The sequence below is a fragment of the Chrysochloris asiatica genome, unplaced genomic scaffold (genome assembly GCF_000296735.1).
Source record: "Chrysochloris asiatica unplaced genomic scaffold, ChrAsi1.0 scaffold00109, whole genome shotgun sequence".
In the NCBI taxonomy this organism is placed as follows: domain Eukaryota; kingdom Metazoa; phylum Chordata; class Mammalia; order Afrosoricida; family Chrysochloridae; genus Chrysochloris; species Chrysochloris asiatica.
In genome coordinates, this window is record NW_006408627.1 from 3,383,252 (window position 1) to 3,400,422 (window position 17,171).

Below are 17,171 nucleotides of genomic sequence, written 5' to 3' on the forward strand. Positions count from 1 at the left end.
CCCTATACAGGGTCACTATGGGTTGGAACCAACTCGACGACACTTAACAACAACAACAGAATGTTTTGAGTCCTGGTGTGGCACTGTGGGATAATGCAATGGACCACAAGGTCAGCGGTTCAAAACCCTATACAGAGTTACTATGGGTCGGAACTGAGTCTACGGAACTTAATAACAAAAACAAGTATGTTTGCCTCTCTCTGTAAGACCAGTAGCAGTAGCAAATAAATTAGGTGTATGTTGTTGTTAAGTGTCATTGAGCGGACTATGTGCCTCATAGTGACCCTACATAGGTTTCCAAGGAGCGGCTGGTGAGTCTGAACAGCTGACCTTGTAATTCAAACCAATGCTTACCCTAGAGTGCCAAACGAGGACTCCAAATTAGGTGTATACACTGCCCTTTTTTCACTATGCTATTTATAAAATGGAAGATCCATGGGGAGGAGGAATCCCATCATTACTCTATTTTGCATATTTTACTAACGATATTAGCATGAGCATCATACAATTACAGAAGTTTAAGACATCTTAGAAAGCTAACAGTTTAACACTATCATTTTATGGAATATGAAAACGATTAACTGCTAATATTTTACCAGTGTTTATATACGTACTTCAAAATCACAAAGCAGATCCTGGAAAGCAGTTGAATTTGGAATAATAGAGGTCTCATGTCCACTATCAACAGTTCCCACCAAGGAAAAAGTTAGATGCAGAATGTGGCTGTTAAGAAGGGAACGTTTCTTCTTAAGCAGCATTGCCAGCAACTAAAAGAAAGCAGTATCAAACACCTCTGGATAAAACATCATGTACAAATACACACACACACACACACATTTATATATTAGAGAACCCTAAGCACAAAAATCCATGTAACTTTTAAATTTTTATTTTTATTATGCCAACAAAACATTAGAGAAAATCTGAGAAACAGAAAAAAAAGTTCATCTACAATCCTATCACATCATTAACATTTTCACCTTTACAAAAAACTTTACATATGAATATTTAAATAGTTGACACACTCATGCACATATAATTTGATACTTTTCTCCACTTAATATTTTATCAAAAGGACTTTTTGCTTTCTTTTGCAACACAATCTTCTTAATTATAATTTGAAAGGTTGAATGACATTTTATGGAATGGATATAACAAAATTTGTAATTCTCACACTGTTGGCCATTTTGCCACAAAGAATTTTTCACAAAGAATACTGCAGTGCTGCAATAATTTTTCACAAAGAATACTGCAGTGCTGCAATAATCACTTTGAAAAGTTTTGCAAAACCAAATATTCATCAAAATAATGTAATTAAATCTATACACCACAGTAATTGGCGTATTCACTACCAATGAACTAATGAATAAAGGAATACTAACATTTTTAGTTTATCTACAAGAGCAGGATTTAATCTTACTCCAAGTACTTGTTTTTCCTCTGACAAGAAAATTTCTGCCTAAATCTAGAGTGTAGATTACACATGGATGAACATGGGTTTTCAAGAATAACAATGGCACACATAATAGGCAGTGGACTTCAGATTACTAAAGTAAGAAAGGGAGGTAAAAGTGATTGGATATTAGGTGGAGAAGGGAGACAGAAAAATGAGAGCATCTCTGAATCTGTCACTGATCAGAAAGTAATACTGCTATTTCTATAAGCAATACCCAAACTGCTGTTACAAAGATATATTCAAACATATCAAAGTGACACATTTTAATGCAGGCCAATTAAAGGGTTCAATAAACAAGATTTGAAGAGATGGGGGGGGGGAACCAAAAATAATAACAACAACCAAAACAAAGAAAACAGATTCACATTGCTATAATGTTCCTTTTTAGAAACATAATTGCTTTTACAGTTCACTTGGACAATATATTTCTTTGAAAGTTTGAAAAAACATGGATGACGGCAAAAATCAGAAGCTTTTTGTGTGTGTGTACTACAGAGGAAAGAAAAGCTTTCTGGTTACAAACCTGGTAGCCCTTGATTCTTTCCATTTCTTTGCTGGCTAGTGGGTTACTCTTGACCACACAAACCAGGGCTTTGACTGCTGCATATAACCCCTCCACATCAGAGGCCATGGCTACCAGGCCAAGGATGGCTGCAGCTCCACCAATGTACTGCAAAGTAGTGGCAACAGGCTTAGGGACAAATGTTCTTACTCCTGATTAAAAGATAGTAAGAAATAATTAAAATATAGTTCCCATGTGGACAAGAATTGAAAGTCATCTAAAGAAGTAGTCCATTAATTACAAATTTTACTTTTCTAGAAAACCTTTTTCCCAAAGCAAAATCTCTTTAAAAAAAAAACAACAAAAATGAGCGGAATCTGGGAGGTGGACTTAAGGGTAGTGCATACACACATTCTGTTGCTGGTAAGTGCCATCTAGTCAGTTCCGATTCATACATATTCTGAGAATATTCTAACTCTTAACACATACTGGTGCCTTTAAGGAGTATCTTAAAATTCATTTTTTTTCTTTTGATTTTTATTTCTCTCATGCGTAGTACATTCTATCTAAAGTAAATGTGTTGCTGCAGTTGCTAAACTTCTGTCGAGTCAGTAAGGACTCATAGTGCCCCTGTGTAGGGTTTCTCAGGACCGGCTACTGGGTTTAAACTGCCGACCTGGCAGTTAGCAGTTCAGTGCTTACCCTTTACTGCCACACCAAGACTTCAAAGTAAATATTAATAGGGAAGACTGAATCCATAATTTGCAAGTTTTCCATAATATAGACAAAATTCAATAAAGGAAATCATACTATAATGTTTCTATGCTGCTATTAAATGCCTCCGAGGCATTTCTGACTCATAGAGCCTGTAGAGGGGCTTCCATGGAGAAGCTGGTGGATTAGAACTGCTGAGCTTGTGGTTAGCTGCCCAGTGCTTACCCTACATCTCTACACCAGGGCACCATAAAGCTTCGTTGTTATTAATGTTCAATGCCTTTGAGTCAGTTCCAACTCATAGTGACCCTATAGTGTTTCTATGTTGTTGTTAAGTGCCGTCCAGTCGGTTCTAACCCATAGCAACACTGTACAGGGTTTCCAAGGAGCGGTTGGTGAGCTTGAATTGCCGACCCTTGAAGTTCAAATGGCTTTGCAATCTGCACATTAACCCACAGCGCCACACCAGGACTCCTATAAGCCTAGACAATGCCCAACAATTCTAAAAGAAACAATTACATAACTTTTATAAAACAGAAATGACAATATTTTTGCCAGCTAAAGTAACAATATGATTAGCAGATTACTTTGTGTCATTTTGATGCGGTCTGAAGGCAGCTTTTCAGTGCTTTTAAGTGTAATAGTTAGTGGTTTTGATTCTCAAAATTGTAATAATTTTTCCATCAAGAAAAAGAAAGATAAACACCTATGTGGCAAAAAGTGGTAATAAACACGAATTGGGAGACGTGGAAGTCAAGAAGAAAGTCGAGGGGACCTGGGGTGTAGCTTTGGGCAATATAAACCATCAACATAAAGGATTTGGGAATGCATTTCTTAGGTAAGAGAGACTGGAAAAGAAACTTCAAGAGCAAAATCACTATAACTCTGTGAACTGGGAAAGGGGTTGGAGAAGTCACCCTGGCAGGGATGAAGTCATTCCAATAGGCCAGCATTAAAGACCATGACACACATTAACAGAAGCATGAATGAGCACTGCCACTACCAAACAAACCATGAAGCAACCAACGTTTCTAAATTTCTGTGGGGTTACAATTTAAATCTTAACATTACATAAATGTATGTGGTCAATACTCATCAGTGCTGACAAAAGAGGGGGAAAAGATACTGGGACTTTATAATAAAAGCTATAATTTTTTAAGTTGACCATCATTTAGGGAGGCTAAATTCACCATTATCTTATAAATGATGAATTTAAACAGTACCCTTCAAGTGAGGTTGTTGTTGTTAGGTACCATGGAATTGGTTTCGACTCAAAGAAACCCATACAGGGTTTCCAAGGAGCAGCTGGTGGATTTGCACTGCTGGCATTATAGGTTAGCAGTCCAGCACTTAGCATACAGGGCCATACCTAGACTTCAAGGGAGGTGTTACTGTTGTTAGGTGCTGTTGAGTCGGTTCTGACTCTTGGCAACCTTGTATAGGGTTTCTGATGAGAAACTGGTAGGTTTGAACTGCTGACCTTATGGTTAGCAGTCCACTGCTTACCCTACAGCACCACACCAGACTTCTCTAGTGAGGTTGCTGCTGTTAAGTGTCAAGTCAGTTCTGATCCATAGCAACCCTGTGTAGGGTTTCCGAGAGCGGCTAGTGAGCTTGAACTACTGACCTTGGGGTTCAAAATGGCTTTGTAGTCTAGTGCATTAACCCAGGACTCCTCAACTGAGTTAAGTGGATGCAAATTTGAAGACGAATAAAGAAGTTTAAAGCAAGGAAAAAAATAAGGATAGTATGTATGACTCACCCAAGTATCCAATCAGGGTAGCCCCAATTGTCCGTGCAGGTCCATTAAGATGTCCTGCTGAATTGTGTATCAACTTCACAGGAGTGGCATTTTCATGGGAGGAAACGCCTAACTAAAGGAGGGAAAAAGGCAAATAATGTAACTATAGAAGCACAGTTCAACATTTTGACCGGAAAAGGGAAACAAAAAAACAGGTACATGGTGATAACCTATCTTTTCCATAACCCTTTAGTTAAATTAAAAACAAAAAAATCAGTATTCCATTTTTAAAATGTGCAAACACTTCCAAAGGAATGGAAACCCATAAAAATTAATGAAATGCAAACTACTGAGATAAAATGGCAAGGAGATCTCGGGGCACAGTTTCATGGGTCTTTCTGACTATGGATAAAGTTTCTTTTCACTTGTGGCCACCACACAGTATTCCTGATCAGTAAGCATAACATTATTTTTACTCCATATACAAGTTAACGTCACATATATTATCCAAGAGTTTATACAGAAAAAATATGACTACATAATAGAAATGCTAAATTTTGTACATACACACACACAATGTGTTTGCACAGCACATATAAACCTAGGATTTTAATTTTATTGTAGAACTAAGTTAAAACGCAGTTTGAGTTTTTACAAAGTAGATGTTTATACAGCAAATACTGCACAATAGTTGACAATACTTATTGTGTCCAGTTCCTCTCTAGCTTTCCTTCCAGTTAGTCTTCTTGCCTCAGCTAATCAGCCGAAAAGGTTCACCAGTCTCATTGACAATCCTCACTTGGCTAAACTCAACATCAGTTCTCAGTCATCATCTTGCTTGACAGCTCCACAACAGTTGCCACAGCAAATTTCTGGACCATCAAACTCTGCTGGTTTTTCTCCTTTCTCACTGGCTGCTACTTCCCACTCTTCTCTGCTGTTCTTCTCCTCCCCAGCCACATAACTGGAATGCCCGAGGTCTCAGTCCGTATAGCGTTCCTTTTCTCTAGCTACAGCCACTCTTTGGACAGCTTCAGGAGTAGTCCTACTCTGTAGGGTTGTCATGGGAAAGTGTTTGTGTACATCTTATGGTACTCACACTGTTCCCTTTAACTCTAGATTTATATACCTAATGGCCTTGACATCTCCACTAAGATCCCTAATAGGCTTCTCAAACTTTTCTAAAACCGAATTCTCAACATTGCCCAAATCTATTTTTCTGCTTGTTTTCTCCAAATCCGGAAAGGAGACTCCATTTTCCCAGTGGATCTTGACAAAAAACCCTTGCAATGATCCTGAATCCTTTCTTTCTCTCCCACACCCAATGGTCAGCAAGAAATTGTCAGCTCTTACATTAAATTATATCCTGCGTCTGATCATTTATCATTCCCAAATCTGCTGTCACCCCAGTTTGGATGACCAGCACCTTTCATCTGAACCATTTATTACCCTGGCCTCAGAAATGGTCTGCTAACAATATTACCTTTTTCTCCCTTCAACTGAATATCAATAGAAGTCAGCGTGATGTTGGTGAAAACTTAATTCGCAACACTTCATTTGTCTATTTGGAACCCTAAAATGCTCTGCCCATCCCATTTTACTTAGTAAAAGTCAATGTTTTTACAATCTGTTCCCCATTACCTTTCTGAGCTCCCCTCCTACTATCCAGGCTTTCTCTCATTTGACCTGCCACACTTGCCTCCATGGCAAGCACACATTTTCCTTAGGGTCTTGGCACCTGCAGTCCTCTAACACAACATCCCCATCCTGTAATACATTACACCATTCTCCTCATTGCCATGGTTTGCTTCCTCATCTCTTAAGTCTTCTTTCAAATTCCAGCTTCTCGGTAAGCCTCCACTGACTGTCCTATGAAAACAGCAAGCCTATTTCCACCTCCTGAGGGTCTCTTTCTCTATCTTTCCTGCTTTCCTTTTCTTCACAGCACTTAGCATCTTCTAACACACTTTCTGATTAGGTTCTTTCCCAGGAGTATGTAAGAACTATAAAAGCAGGAATATTCTTTTTCCACTGCCATGCACCAAAAAAATTAAAAAGTATGGTACCTGGCATATTAAAAAAAAAAGATTGCTATATTCTTAAAAATACTCATTTTTTCGAATTAAATTTTAACTGTCCAATACATATAACTAATATCAATAAAACACTCAAAACAGAAGGGAATTCTCACGTTTCCAAACAAACCTAAAACTCAAAATAGGTTTGTCTTAAATTCCACCCAAATACACCAAACAATACGTGAAAGAACTGTTTTAGGAACTTCTTATAGTTGGATGGAGTTTATAATGAGGCTCTGAAACAATGTTTCCAGTGAGAATCAGCTATATTTAAATAGGAAACCATTCTGCTTACCTGTTTAGCAATAGCTTTGCTATCCAACTTGTTATAAACTTTCCGGATTCTTGCCACAGTGAGGGAAGACACAGAGAGTGCATAGAGACCAAACGACACCTTTTCTTCTGGTACCAAAGACACAGGAGACGGGATTACACCCTCGGATTTTGCATCTTTACCTTCAAAAGAAGAATGATCTGTTTCAAAATCATGAGTATGTTTTCTGATCTTAAAAGTTTTAATTCTTATCTTGTTTAAATGGGTGGATCTGAGACTCTTAAATAAATGGAGTATGAGAGCTAAAATTTTAAAATGTTTAAATTTTATTTTTCAGATCTGTCTCAGCTCTTCATTTATTTATTTTTATTTTGAGAACAGAAAAAAAAGACAACAACAAAAAATCCTTTTAAGGCGAAAGTTTTCACTTCAAGCTTTACTCTTGAAAAAGTTAACTGTTAGCAACCAAAACATAAAACACTTACCGTAGGTTCAATGAAAAGGAAATGACGGGAATTTCTCTCAGCTTTGTAGCACTTTGAGAGTCTCCTCAACAAGAGAGCTCATACAAGCCTCTCTGTTCTTCTATGCATCACAGTAGGTAAGTTCTGAAGCCAGATGGCCTGAGTCTGAATCCCTATTCTACCACTTAAAAACTATCTGTTCTTAACTTCTCTGTGCCTCCGGTTTCTCATCTGTAAAATGAGAATACTAAAGTATCTAACTGACAATGTTTAAAGGAGATGAATAAACATTTACGAGGGCTCACAAGTAATGTCCTTCACAAGTATTAACTTACTCAGCACACTGTTGTTTTTAAGTGCTATCAAATTGTTAATAGGGTTTCTGAGAAGCAGCTGGTGTGTTTGAACTGTTGACCTTGCAGTTAGCAGTTCAGTGCTTATCGTGCCACCAGGAGTCTACAGTAAGTGTTAAACAGGGAATTGTTGTTGCTGTTGTTGTGTGCCACTGAGATGGTTCTGACAACGTGACTCTGTCTAGGTTTCCAAGAGCAGTCGGTGGGTTTGAACTGCCGACCTTGCAGTTAGCAGCCCAGTGCTTATTCTAGGACTTACAGATAATAGCAATGATTTTATGTTACCTAAGCCAAGAATGTGAGAGAAAAGACAAGTTCCTTGACCATAGGGCTATTGTTGTTGTGAAGTGTCGTCAAATTGGTTCCAACTCATAGCAATCCTGTTTAGGGATTCTGAGAAGAAGTAACTGATGGGTTTGAACCATCGATCTTGCGGTTAGCAGTCCAGTGCTTATCCTACAGCAGCACACCAGGACTCCTTATAACCATATACAATGTACTTGTAATAACTTTCCGGAGAACCTTGGCAGAATCAGAACAATGGGATAAAAGACTTCATTTTTAAAAAGTATTACAAAAGGATTTTTGTTTAAGATCAGTTCTTTTAATTGTCAATTTCTTTGGCAAGAAAAGATAAGCAAAGGTACACTGCAGTAATACAGGGATTAAGGAAGGTGGTATGATTTAGTCTAACCTGGAGAATACATGTTTTTCAACCCATTCATTCTTCCTTTAACCAGAGTGACTATTCTCTAAACTGTGTCATGTAGTAAGGAAAAATTACAGAAAGAGAAGAGGGTTGAGGTTAGACTCTTTCAGGCATATACTTATATTCTGGTCCAAAAGATGCTGGATACATAATAATCAGGCATAATAACAACAAAATCAGGAAAATACAGTGTGGTTGGTGGGGGGTGGGGTGGGCAGCTTTTTAAAGAAGAATGAATGCATGGTCAAAAGTATTATGCTGATTAAAAGTAGAGGAGGAGAAGGCCCTTTTCCTCAAGAAGCATAATGCAGAAACCTGCACTTACTTATACACACTTGCACTTACACACATCTACAGCATAGGTAAAAGTTAAGTTACATACAACATGAATTTAGAAGACGCTACTCACATGGCATACATACAGCCTGGAAGCTTCCAACATAATTTGGTCCTAGTTCATAAATGGTGGTAACATTTGAAGGAGGTAAAACTTCTTCCAGAAAATGTGTAGGTCCCAGTCGCCAAACTAATGAAGCAATTTGGCGTTGGGCAGGTGGAGTACCAATATAGGCATAGACTGTGCTCACGACCGGTGGATTTGCAGAGCCTGAACCCCCAGGAGTACTGTGAACATAATGAAGCTATACAAAAACAAAAGAATTAAAGCAAGTGTGAGGCATGTGACAAAAACTCCTTTATTGTGTATAGTATCATCATCCCAAGGTCACACAACTTTGTAAACAAACAAAATAGCTAATGTTGAAAAATACAATGGTAGGCCAGGATTCTGGAATGTGGCGTGGAATCCAAAACTATGAACCTGAGATGGAAGTAAGTTGAATATTTGTCCTCCAACCTGCTCATGAAGAAAAATTATCTCATGCTAGAAAACACAACAATCAGATACTGTCACCGCCTGGTTGGTTTGTATATCAAATTAAGGATGCCCATTTGAAAGCTTATTTATACCAAATACATAGCTTTTCACTATGGAATTTAAGCAATGTTGAAATTAGCTCTGTTATTGCCAATGTGCCAATTATACTTTCAGTTTGTTCAGTAAAATTAAAAAAAAGCGATTTATAATTAGTAAAGTGCTAAGAAAATATTAAGCCTATATATACATTATAACATTTGTTATTGTTGTTGTTGTTGTTGTTAAGTGCTGTCCAGTCAGTTCCAACTCATAACAACTCTGTATAGGGTTTTCAAGATGTGGCTGGTGAGCTTGAACTGCTGACCATGCGGTTCAAACCAACCTTGCAGTCCAGCACATTAACCAGCAGCGCCATACCAGGTCTCCATTACATACACATTTAAATCTCAATGTAAAATGTTAACCATTAATAACTGACATTCTGAGATGTGAAATGACACTGATGTTTATAGACAATACGCCTTAAGTTATCATTCAAATTGTTTACAATAAAGGCATAACTGTTGTTGTTGCTACTGCTGTTAAGTGTGGCCAATTCAGTTCTAACTCATAGCGACCCTACATAGGATTTCTAAGGAGCAGTTGGTGAGTTTGAACTGCTGACCTTACAGTTCAAATTGACCTTGTGGTCCAGTGCTTAGCCTACAGTACCGTATCAAATGCATAATTATAAAGCATGAAAGATAAGAAAATCAAGTTGCTTCTTGTTACATGGTCTTCATCACTGGAAGAAATGATGGAAGTTTCCACTGATTATTTTGTCATATCATCATCCCAACTCCAAACACATTGATTATTGTTCTTCATATTAAAGAGAAGTCCCTGGTGATGTTCATAATGTGACTCTGAAGGCCAAAATGTGACCTAAAGTTAATTTCACACAAACTGTGACTACTCACAATGACAATGAGGATGATGACATAAATATATTAATAATAAACCTCCTACCACTCAATTCTAGAATCTGAGTACCTTTTTATTTTCAACAATACTTAAAAAAAATCTAGAAGCTGAGTAGCTTTTTATTTTCAATAATACTAAAAAAAAGGGGGGGGGGCTGACTTACTAGGATAATCTACAAACCCATTTAAAATCCTATCTTGCAAACAAATGGCTTGTCTCCACAATGTGTCTTTTGGAGTTTATCATAGTAAAATACGTCACTCAATACCATAACAGTATCACTAAGGAAGGAAATGTATTTGTAGAAGCTGCTGAGTAGTTTTATAAACTTTTTTCATGTAAATTTTGAACTTGTTCCTTATTTTAACAGATCGCAGTATAAAATGGACACTGTCTTTTTAGCAGTTAAGAATGAATCCTTAGAGTTTGCCAACTGAGTTCTGTAGAAAGACTAGCAACACTCATCTAGACTCTGAATATGGAACTTTTGATTTTTGACTAATTACTTCAATTCTCTTCCTTTTCATCTGAATGTTTTAATACAGTTAGCTTGAGTAATATCTATTCATTCACTCACTCATCCCTTCAACAAACAATAACTGAATACCTACTATCATTATCAGGGACCAATTTGGGGCACCCCAAAGCAGATGAATAACAATCAATTCCAGCTCTAAAGGACTATACAGCATACTGGATTAAATATAGTAATAGCAACGTAGTGAAATTATAGTATGTTGAGTTAGGCATCCTTCAACTGGTTCCTTTATTATGAAAAAGCATTTAGCAATCTGACTTAACCGTTGATCCATTCACTCACTAACTTCTTTGTTATACCCTGTAATTTATCTTTCCCATATTTTCTTCTCTAATGAAGGGAGCTCTGGTAGAGTAGTGGTTACAAGTCGGGCTCTTAATCTCACAGTCAGCAGTTCGAATCTACCAGCCGTTCTGCAGGAGAAAGATGAGACTTTCTGCTCCCATGAAGATTTACAGCCTCGGAAACCCTATACAGGGTTGCTATGAATCGGAACCGACTCCACGGCACATAACCGTCACCACCACCGCCAATGAAGTGATATGAGTTAGCTAGCTACACTTTAACATACTGTTGAAACAGATGCTATGAAGTCAATTTTCAATTGTTGTTGTTGTGGCTGTTACATGTCATCAAGTCGGTTTTTTTGTGTTTTGTTTTGTTTTAATAAATGTCTTATTGTGAATTGTGTGGTAGTTTACATGGGAGAACATTAGTATTACATTCATTCTATCATACATCAAGTCGGTTTTGACTCGTAGTGACAACGTATATAGGGTTAGGGTTTCCAAGGATTAGCTGGTGGGCTTAAACCATCAACCAAGCAGTTAGCAGTCCAGTGCTAATCCTACAGCACCACAGCAGACAGAGGTATTTTAAATATCTGTAAATACACAGCACTACTACAGTATCTTCTAAAGAAGACAGTGCTCACCTTAACAGTATTCACGAGCTGTCCGTCAATATACAGGGCCGCTGTGCTGTTCTTCAACATGCCTTTGCTCATCACCAGAACAATATGATGCCACTGTCCCTCCACAATGAGCTCTCCACAACGAAAGCGAGCACAGCACGGGAGGATCTCATAAAAAGAGGATTCCTCACTAAAATCATCAACTGATAAAAGAGGAGAAAGAAATGGAAAAAATAAGTAAATAATTTGCCAATATCATTCCTATTCTGACATTGATACATATCTAGGTCAACATATTCTGAGTTTACGTTAAAACAAATGTGATGATGCAAATGAGAAAATCCTACTCATTTATTAACTGCCTTTTGCAGTAAGAAGGAAATTATGGGATATATTTTTGCTTTCATCTACTGAAAATGCACAGATTTACGTAGAGAATAAAGTTACACTAGACAATGAAAACAAACATGGTGATTACTATCTTTGTGCCACGGTCTGCAATAAAAGGCCCTCCTTGGAAACCCTATACAGGGTCGCTAGGGGTCAGAACCAACTTGACGGCACTTCACACAACAACATATATGAAATGCATTTGATTATACACACGGATTAGAAAAAGAAGCAAGAAAAATTAAAACTTCATTCTTGCCATATGCTCTGCTCAGTGATTAGGGGGTGAGGGGGGTGGGGGTGCCAGACACACTCATCTGTTACTAATTTATGATTATACTGCACTGACCCCAGACTGACAAGAGCTGGTAGGAAGGAGTAATTTATGGGGTAGAATAGGTGTATTTGTTGATTCAAGTTTTCTACTTCACCACATAACTCTAAAATATATACATGAATATGTTCTGATTCACTAACATTCTGTAATCATTTCTTCATTCCATTCTAGCTTCTCACTGCTGCCCAGTACAGAAAGTGCCCTGGTTACAAATGAGTTCTGCCTTTAAGTTGAATTTGTAGTTGTCAGAAGAGTAGGTACAGTTGGTATCTAATGCCACTTAAATGCTGGTCTTAATATATAGAACATAGTGTACGTTTCTATGCATGAGGAACATTAAAGAAACACTTCTAGATACATTAAGCATTTTTAACAAAATAATACAATAATAACAGTAGCAGTAACAGTAATATTTTGATACATTGTCACAAAATAGCACTGATCTGTTTTTATGAACTATATGTACCTCAAATTTTTTCATAAAACAGGTTTTATGGAGGTGGGGTTATCAGCTCATAACTATGGGTTGTATAAATGTAGTAATCTAGGGACTGCATGCACACTGCCAGCCCATGTAAAAACATGTGGGTTAATACTAGTTTAATTTCAATACTAGAAGGAGCTCTGGTAGCGTAGTGGTTACGAATTGGGATGCTAACCTAAAGATCAGCAGTTCGAAACTACCAGCTGTTCCGCGGGAGAAAGATGAGGCATTCCACTCCCATAAAGATTTACAGCCTCGGAAACCCTGTGCAGGGTCACTATGAGTCAGAACCGACTCCACGGTACTTAACAACAACAACAACCAAACATTAATTTTCATTTTTGAAGAAGGGTAGGCAACAGAGAAAAGTCAGATGTTAAATATTCATTTTAAAAAACAAACCCCAAAACCAGAAAATAGCTATCCAGCAACCATAAAATTTAAAAAGAAACCACAGTATTTCCATTTCAGAATATATTAATATACTGAATGTTGTTGTTAAGTGCCGTCGAGTCGATTCCGACCCATAGCGACCCTGTATAGGGTTTCCAAGGAGCTGCTGGTGAGTTTGAACCACCAACCTTGCAGTTCAAACGGCTTTGCAGTCTGGCGCATTAACCCACAGCACCACACCAGGACTCCAATATACTGAATACACAAATTTAAATCTATAACTACACATAAACTACTACTTGCTAGTTTAGGAATCTCAAAAAACCTCTACATACACTGAAATGCCAAGATTACGTTTTAGAAAGACAATTCAAAATATACATCTTTAGAGGTGTTAAATCTACTTTTTTTTTGTCTTACAAAAGCAAAAACCTTACCCCAGTGACCTAACATAGGTCAGCAATGAATAAACTTGGCTTAAAAAGTAGAGTCGGATAGGTCTACTGTTATGGACCAAGGGATATGGAAGAAAAGGAAAATGTAAAGGGAAAGCAGGAATTGCTTGCTCTCTCTTTTCTGATGAAGAGATTGTGGATTTTCAAGACAAGTGAAAATGGTAAGAGTTTTACTTTCTGACTCAGGCATTTTCAGGATTCAGTGGTGTGGCAAACTATCTGATAAACCAACTGTTCTCTGACAACTCCTAATTATCTAGACATCTTAATGGAATGCAAACTACTTAGTGGAAACAACACAAAAGTAGAAAATATTTTCCTCGTCTACTGAAATATCTCTAGGCCCACTCTTAACTCTCTCATTAAATTCTTTCCTCTCTCCAATTTCTCTATTATTATTATTTCACTTTATCATTTCTTTTTCTTCTCAGTGACACAGCCTTTATTTTTTTTTCTTCTCATTCATTGATTTGTGTGCTGTTTTAGGTGGCAAGGTGGCCTAAGTTACAGACAATAAGCTTGTGTTTGGGAGGTTTACAGTTCTAGTAGGGTTGACAAACAAAAACAAAGAATTAAGATCCAAGAAGTCTAGGTAAGAGATGTTGTGTGCCCTGGAGTTGCTTCTACATAAGGACCCTATAGGATAGACGATAGTCTACTAAAGTTTCCTAAGCTGAAATCTTTGAGAGCAGATCTTTTCTACTGCAGGGCAGCCGGTGAGTTCAGACTTTCAAAGTTTGGCTTAGCAGCTGAGCACTAACTACTGTGCACTCAGGGCGCAGATAAGAGATAAAGATCATGAAACAAGGACCATGACAGTGGTGACAGGGTGGGAGAGCATATTTAAGAAATATTAAGTTATATCATACAGCAGCATAAGGTTATGGCATCTTAAAGGGACTTGTTGTGCCCCTTGAACTTAACAGTTCAAGTTGATTCCGTCTTATAGAAACCCAATATACTAGAGTGGAGCTCTGCTGTAGGATAAGCACTGGACTGCTAATCGCAAGGTGGTGGTTCAAACCTACCAACCACTCCATGGAAACTCTACACAGGGTCATTATGAGTTGGAACCAACTTGACAGCACTTAAAAATAAAAACAATATATGAGTAGAACTGTCCCCACAGGGTTTCCTAAGCTGTAATCTTTATGGGACAGAGCATCAGATCTTTTCTTCCATGAAGGGACTTAGGAGTAAGAAATAGTATATATCAAGACATGATGGTCAATAACATTTAAAAGTAAATAAACATCATTGTTGCAAACTTAAAACCAAAAATGGCTCCTGAAATTTTCTTAAAACCAAACAATTGTTTAGCTTTAACTAGTAAAAAAGTGTTTGCCCTGATCAACTATTCTTTTTTATAAGCGCTATCATATTTACACAAATAACATACATTATAAGGCTATTTTGTTTGCTTTGCCAAGTGTGCCCTTCCCCTCAAGGTATATTTGTAAGCATGCTATATTATTTTTTAAAAAAGCTTTGCTCTAAAAATATTAGTATAGTGTACTTACAAAATATCTTGGGAGGAGAGTGTGGTTGGCAAAGAATGTGTAACACACTGGTTATTTACTTAAAATATTGGTATATGGGATCAAATTGCAAAAGCAACTAAAAAGACTGGATAGAAACCTTTGGAGACAGTGAATTTCTGCTAATGGGGAAAGAAGAAGTCAGAACAAGAGGATGAGAATGGTTGCCCAACTTGAATGTAATCATTGTCTCTAATGTCACATGCTGAACTGGTAAGTTTAGCTGTGTGTATTCATAACAAAACCAACATAATAAATTTTTTTAAAAAGAAAAAATAACATTATGTCTACCATAGGATGGTATGTATGATTGACATGTATTCCATGAATATTTATTAGCTAAGAATTCACGGACAAGAAAAATCCTGTCATTTTTTTGGGAAAGTAGAGTTAAATCCTTGTATTAAACACTTCCTCAACTGTGTTCTAGCTAAACCTATTTTATAATCAAGCAAACAATAAGATTTCATATAAGCTGTTCTGTCGTAAACAATTTAAGTTAGAAAAAAATTACCAGCTGGACCTTAAAAATCAATTCAGAATTTAAATTCTAGAACAAAAGAGTACAAATAAAAAGACAAATACTGACCATAGTTTTGGAGCAGTTCTTCTTTAGTGGAAACAATCAGAGCTCGGTCTTTTGCTGACAGAACTACGGCAAGGCATACATAATGCTGCTCAGAAGAATTTGCTCTGCGCACAACAGTAAGGAGTCTGACAGGGTGATTATTTGGAGGAGAGCTAAAATGTTCAATACAAAACCAGCTAGAATAGCTTAGGCCAGAGGGGGGAGGGAAAAATCTTTCACCTAGAGTAGAAATAGAAAAAGAAAAGTTAAAGTGTGTTCACACATTATTTGTATTGTTTTTAAAGGAAGGTAACAAAAGTATATTATGCTCTAAATAAAATACAATTTACTGAAGAAAAGAATCTCATATGCAAATAGAAAATAATATTTACCGGAACCAATGCCGCTGACTACAGCCCCGTCAGTAAGGCCTGTTGTGGCAGCATTATTTGTAGGGGCATTATGAGGGGCCAGACTGGGCAGAAACAGGCAGCTATTCAAGAAAAGACAATGCACATATTACAGACTAATTCTTTTTATCTCTCATCACCATTTATGTGCTTCCCACAGTGAAATAAACTGCCATCAAGTCATATTAAGTATGGACAACAAAGAAATCATAAAATAAACTATATACATAGGCAAATTCTTCCTTTCTTTGAATTATGTGAGGGTATTAAAAGATATACTTTCACAATTTCCAACAGTAAGACTCAACTAAGCTTAAAAAAATATTAAGGGGTAATTTACATATTGTACAATGTACAAATTTAATATACACCTCCTGGATTCTGACAAATGCATTATCCAAATCAAGACATCTGCATAATTCAAAATACCATAAAAAATCCCCTTGTGCTCCTTCTACCTGTCAGCAGTGCTAGGACTGGTACTGCTCATTTCCAAGTAATATGTATCAATCCACTGTTTGATAATGAGCCACATAACTATGTCCTTAAAATACAATTTAAAGTTTTAAATCAACATATACAAACCCACAAACAACTCACAAGGACGCCCATTCACTCTAATAGAGTATGTTTTATTTTGAATTGACAGACACCACACACTTATGTAGATTCTCTATTACTCTTTTCTGCTACTTGAAAGACTTCATTTACCCATTTGCAGTGCTAGACAATGAGTATTCATAATGTATAAGAAGATATTATGCCAAGGGATTTAAGGAACACAATATTCACATTACCAAGTATTTATAATACCAGGCCTTTAATCTAATTTTAACTCAAACAATATCTATTAAAAAAAGGTGCTGGCAAGATTTCTCTGTCAAGGGCCAAATGGTAAATACTTTTAGGTTTTGCAGACTAGAAAATTCTTGTCATGGTTAGTGAACTCTGTCACTGTAACCTGAGAACTACCGTAGACGACACATACCTGGATGAGTGTGGCTGTGTTCCAGT

General features: G+C 37.1%; 1 protein-coding gene across 2 annotated transcripts in view; it reads right to left on the bottom strand.

Moving 5' to 3' along the window:
- Positions 1–17,171, bottom strand: part of WDFY3 (WD repeat and FYVE domain containing 3) — a 255,203-nt gene that overhangs the window by 148,419 nt on the left and 89,613 nt on the right. For both annotated transcript variants that reach the window (XM_006867730.1, XM_006867731.1), the window contains exons 17-24: positions 16,140–16,240; positions 15,769–15,987; positions 11,604–11,785; positions 8,701–8,932; positions 6,787–6,947; positions 4,435–4,546; positions 1,980–2,170; positions 615–767 (exon numbers count right to left, since the gene is read on the bottom strand). In XM_006867730.1, the coding sequence (XP_006867792.1) occupies positions 615–767; positions 1,980–2,170; positions 4,435–4,546; positions 6,787–6,947; positions 8,701–8,932; positions 11,604–11,785; positions 15,769–15,987; positions 16,140–16,240 (1,351 nt within the window). The remainder of the gene's footprint in view (positions 1–614; positions 768–1,979; positions 2,171–4,434; positions 4,547–6,786; positions 6,948–8,700; positions 8,933–11,603; positions 11,786–15,768; positions 15,988–16,139; positions 16,241–17,171) is intronic.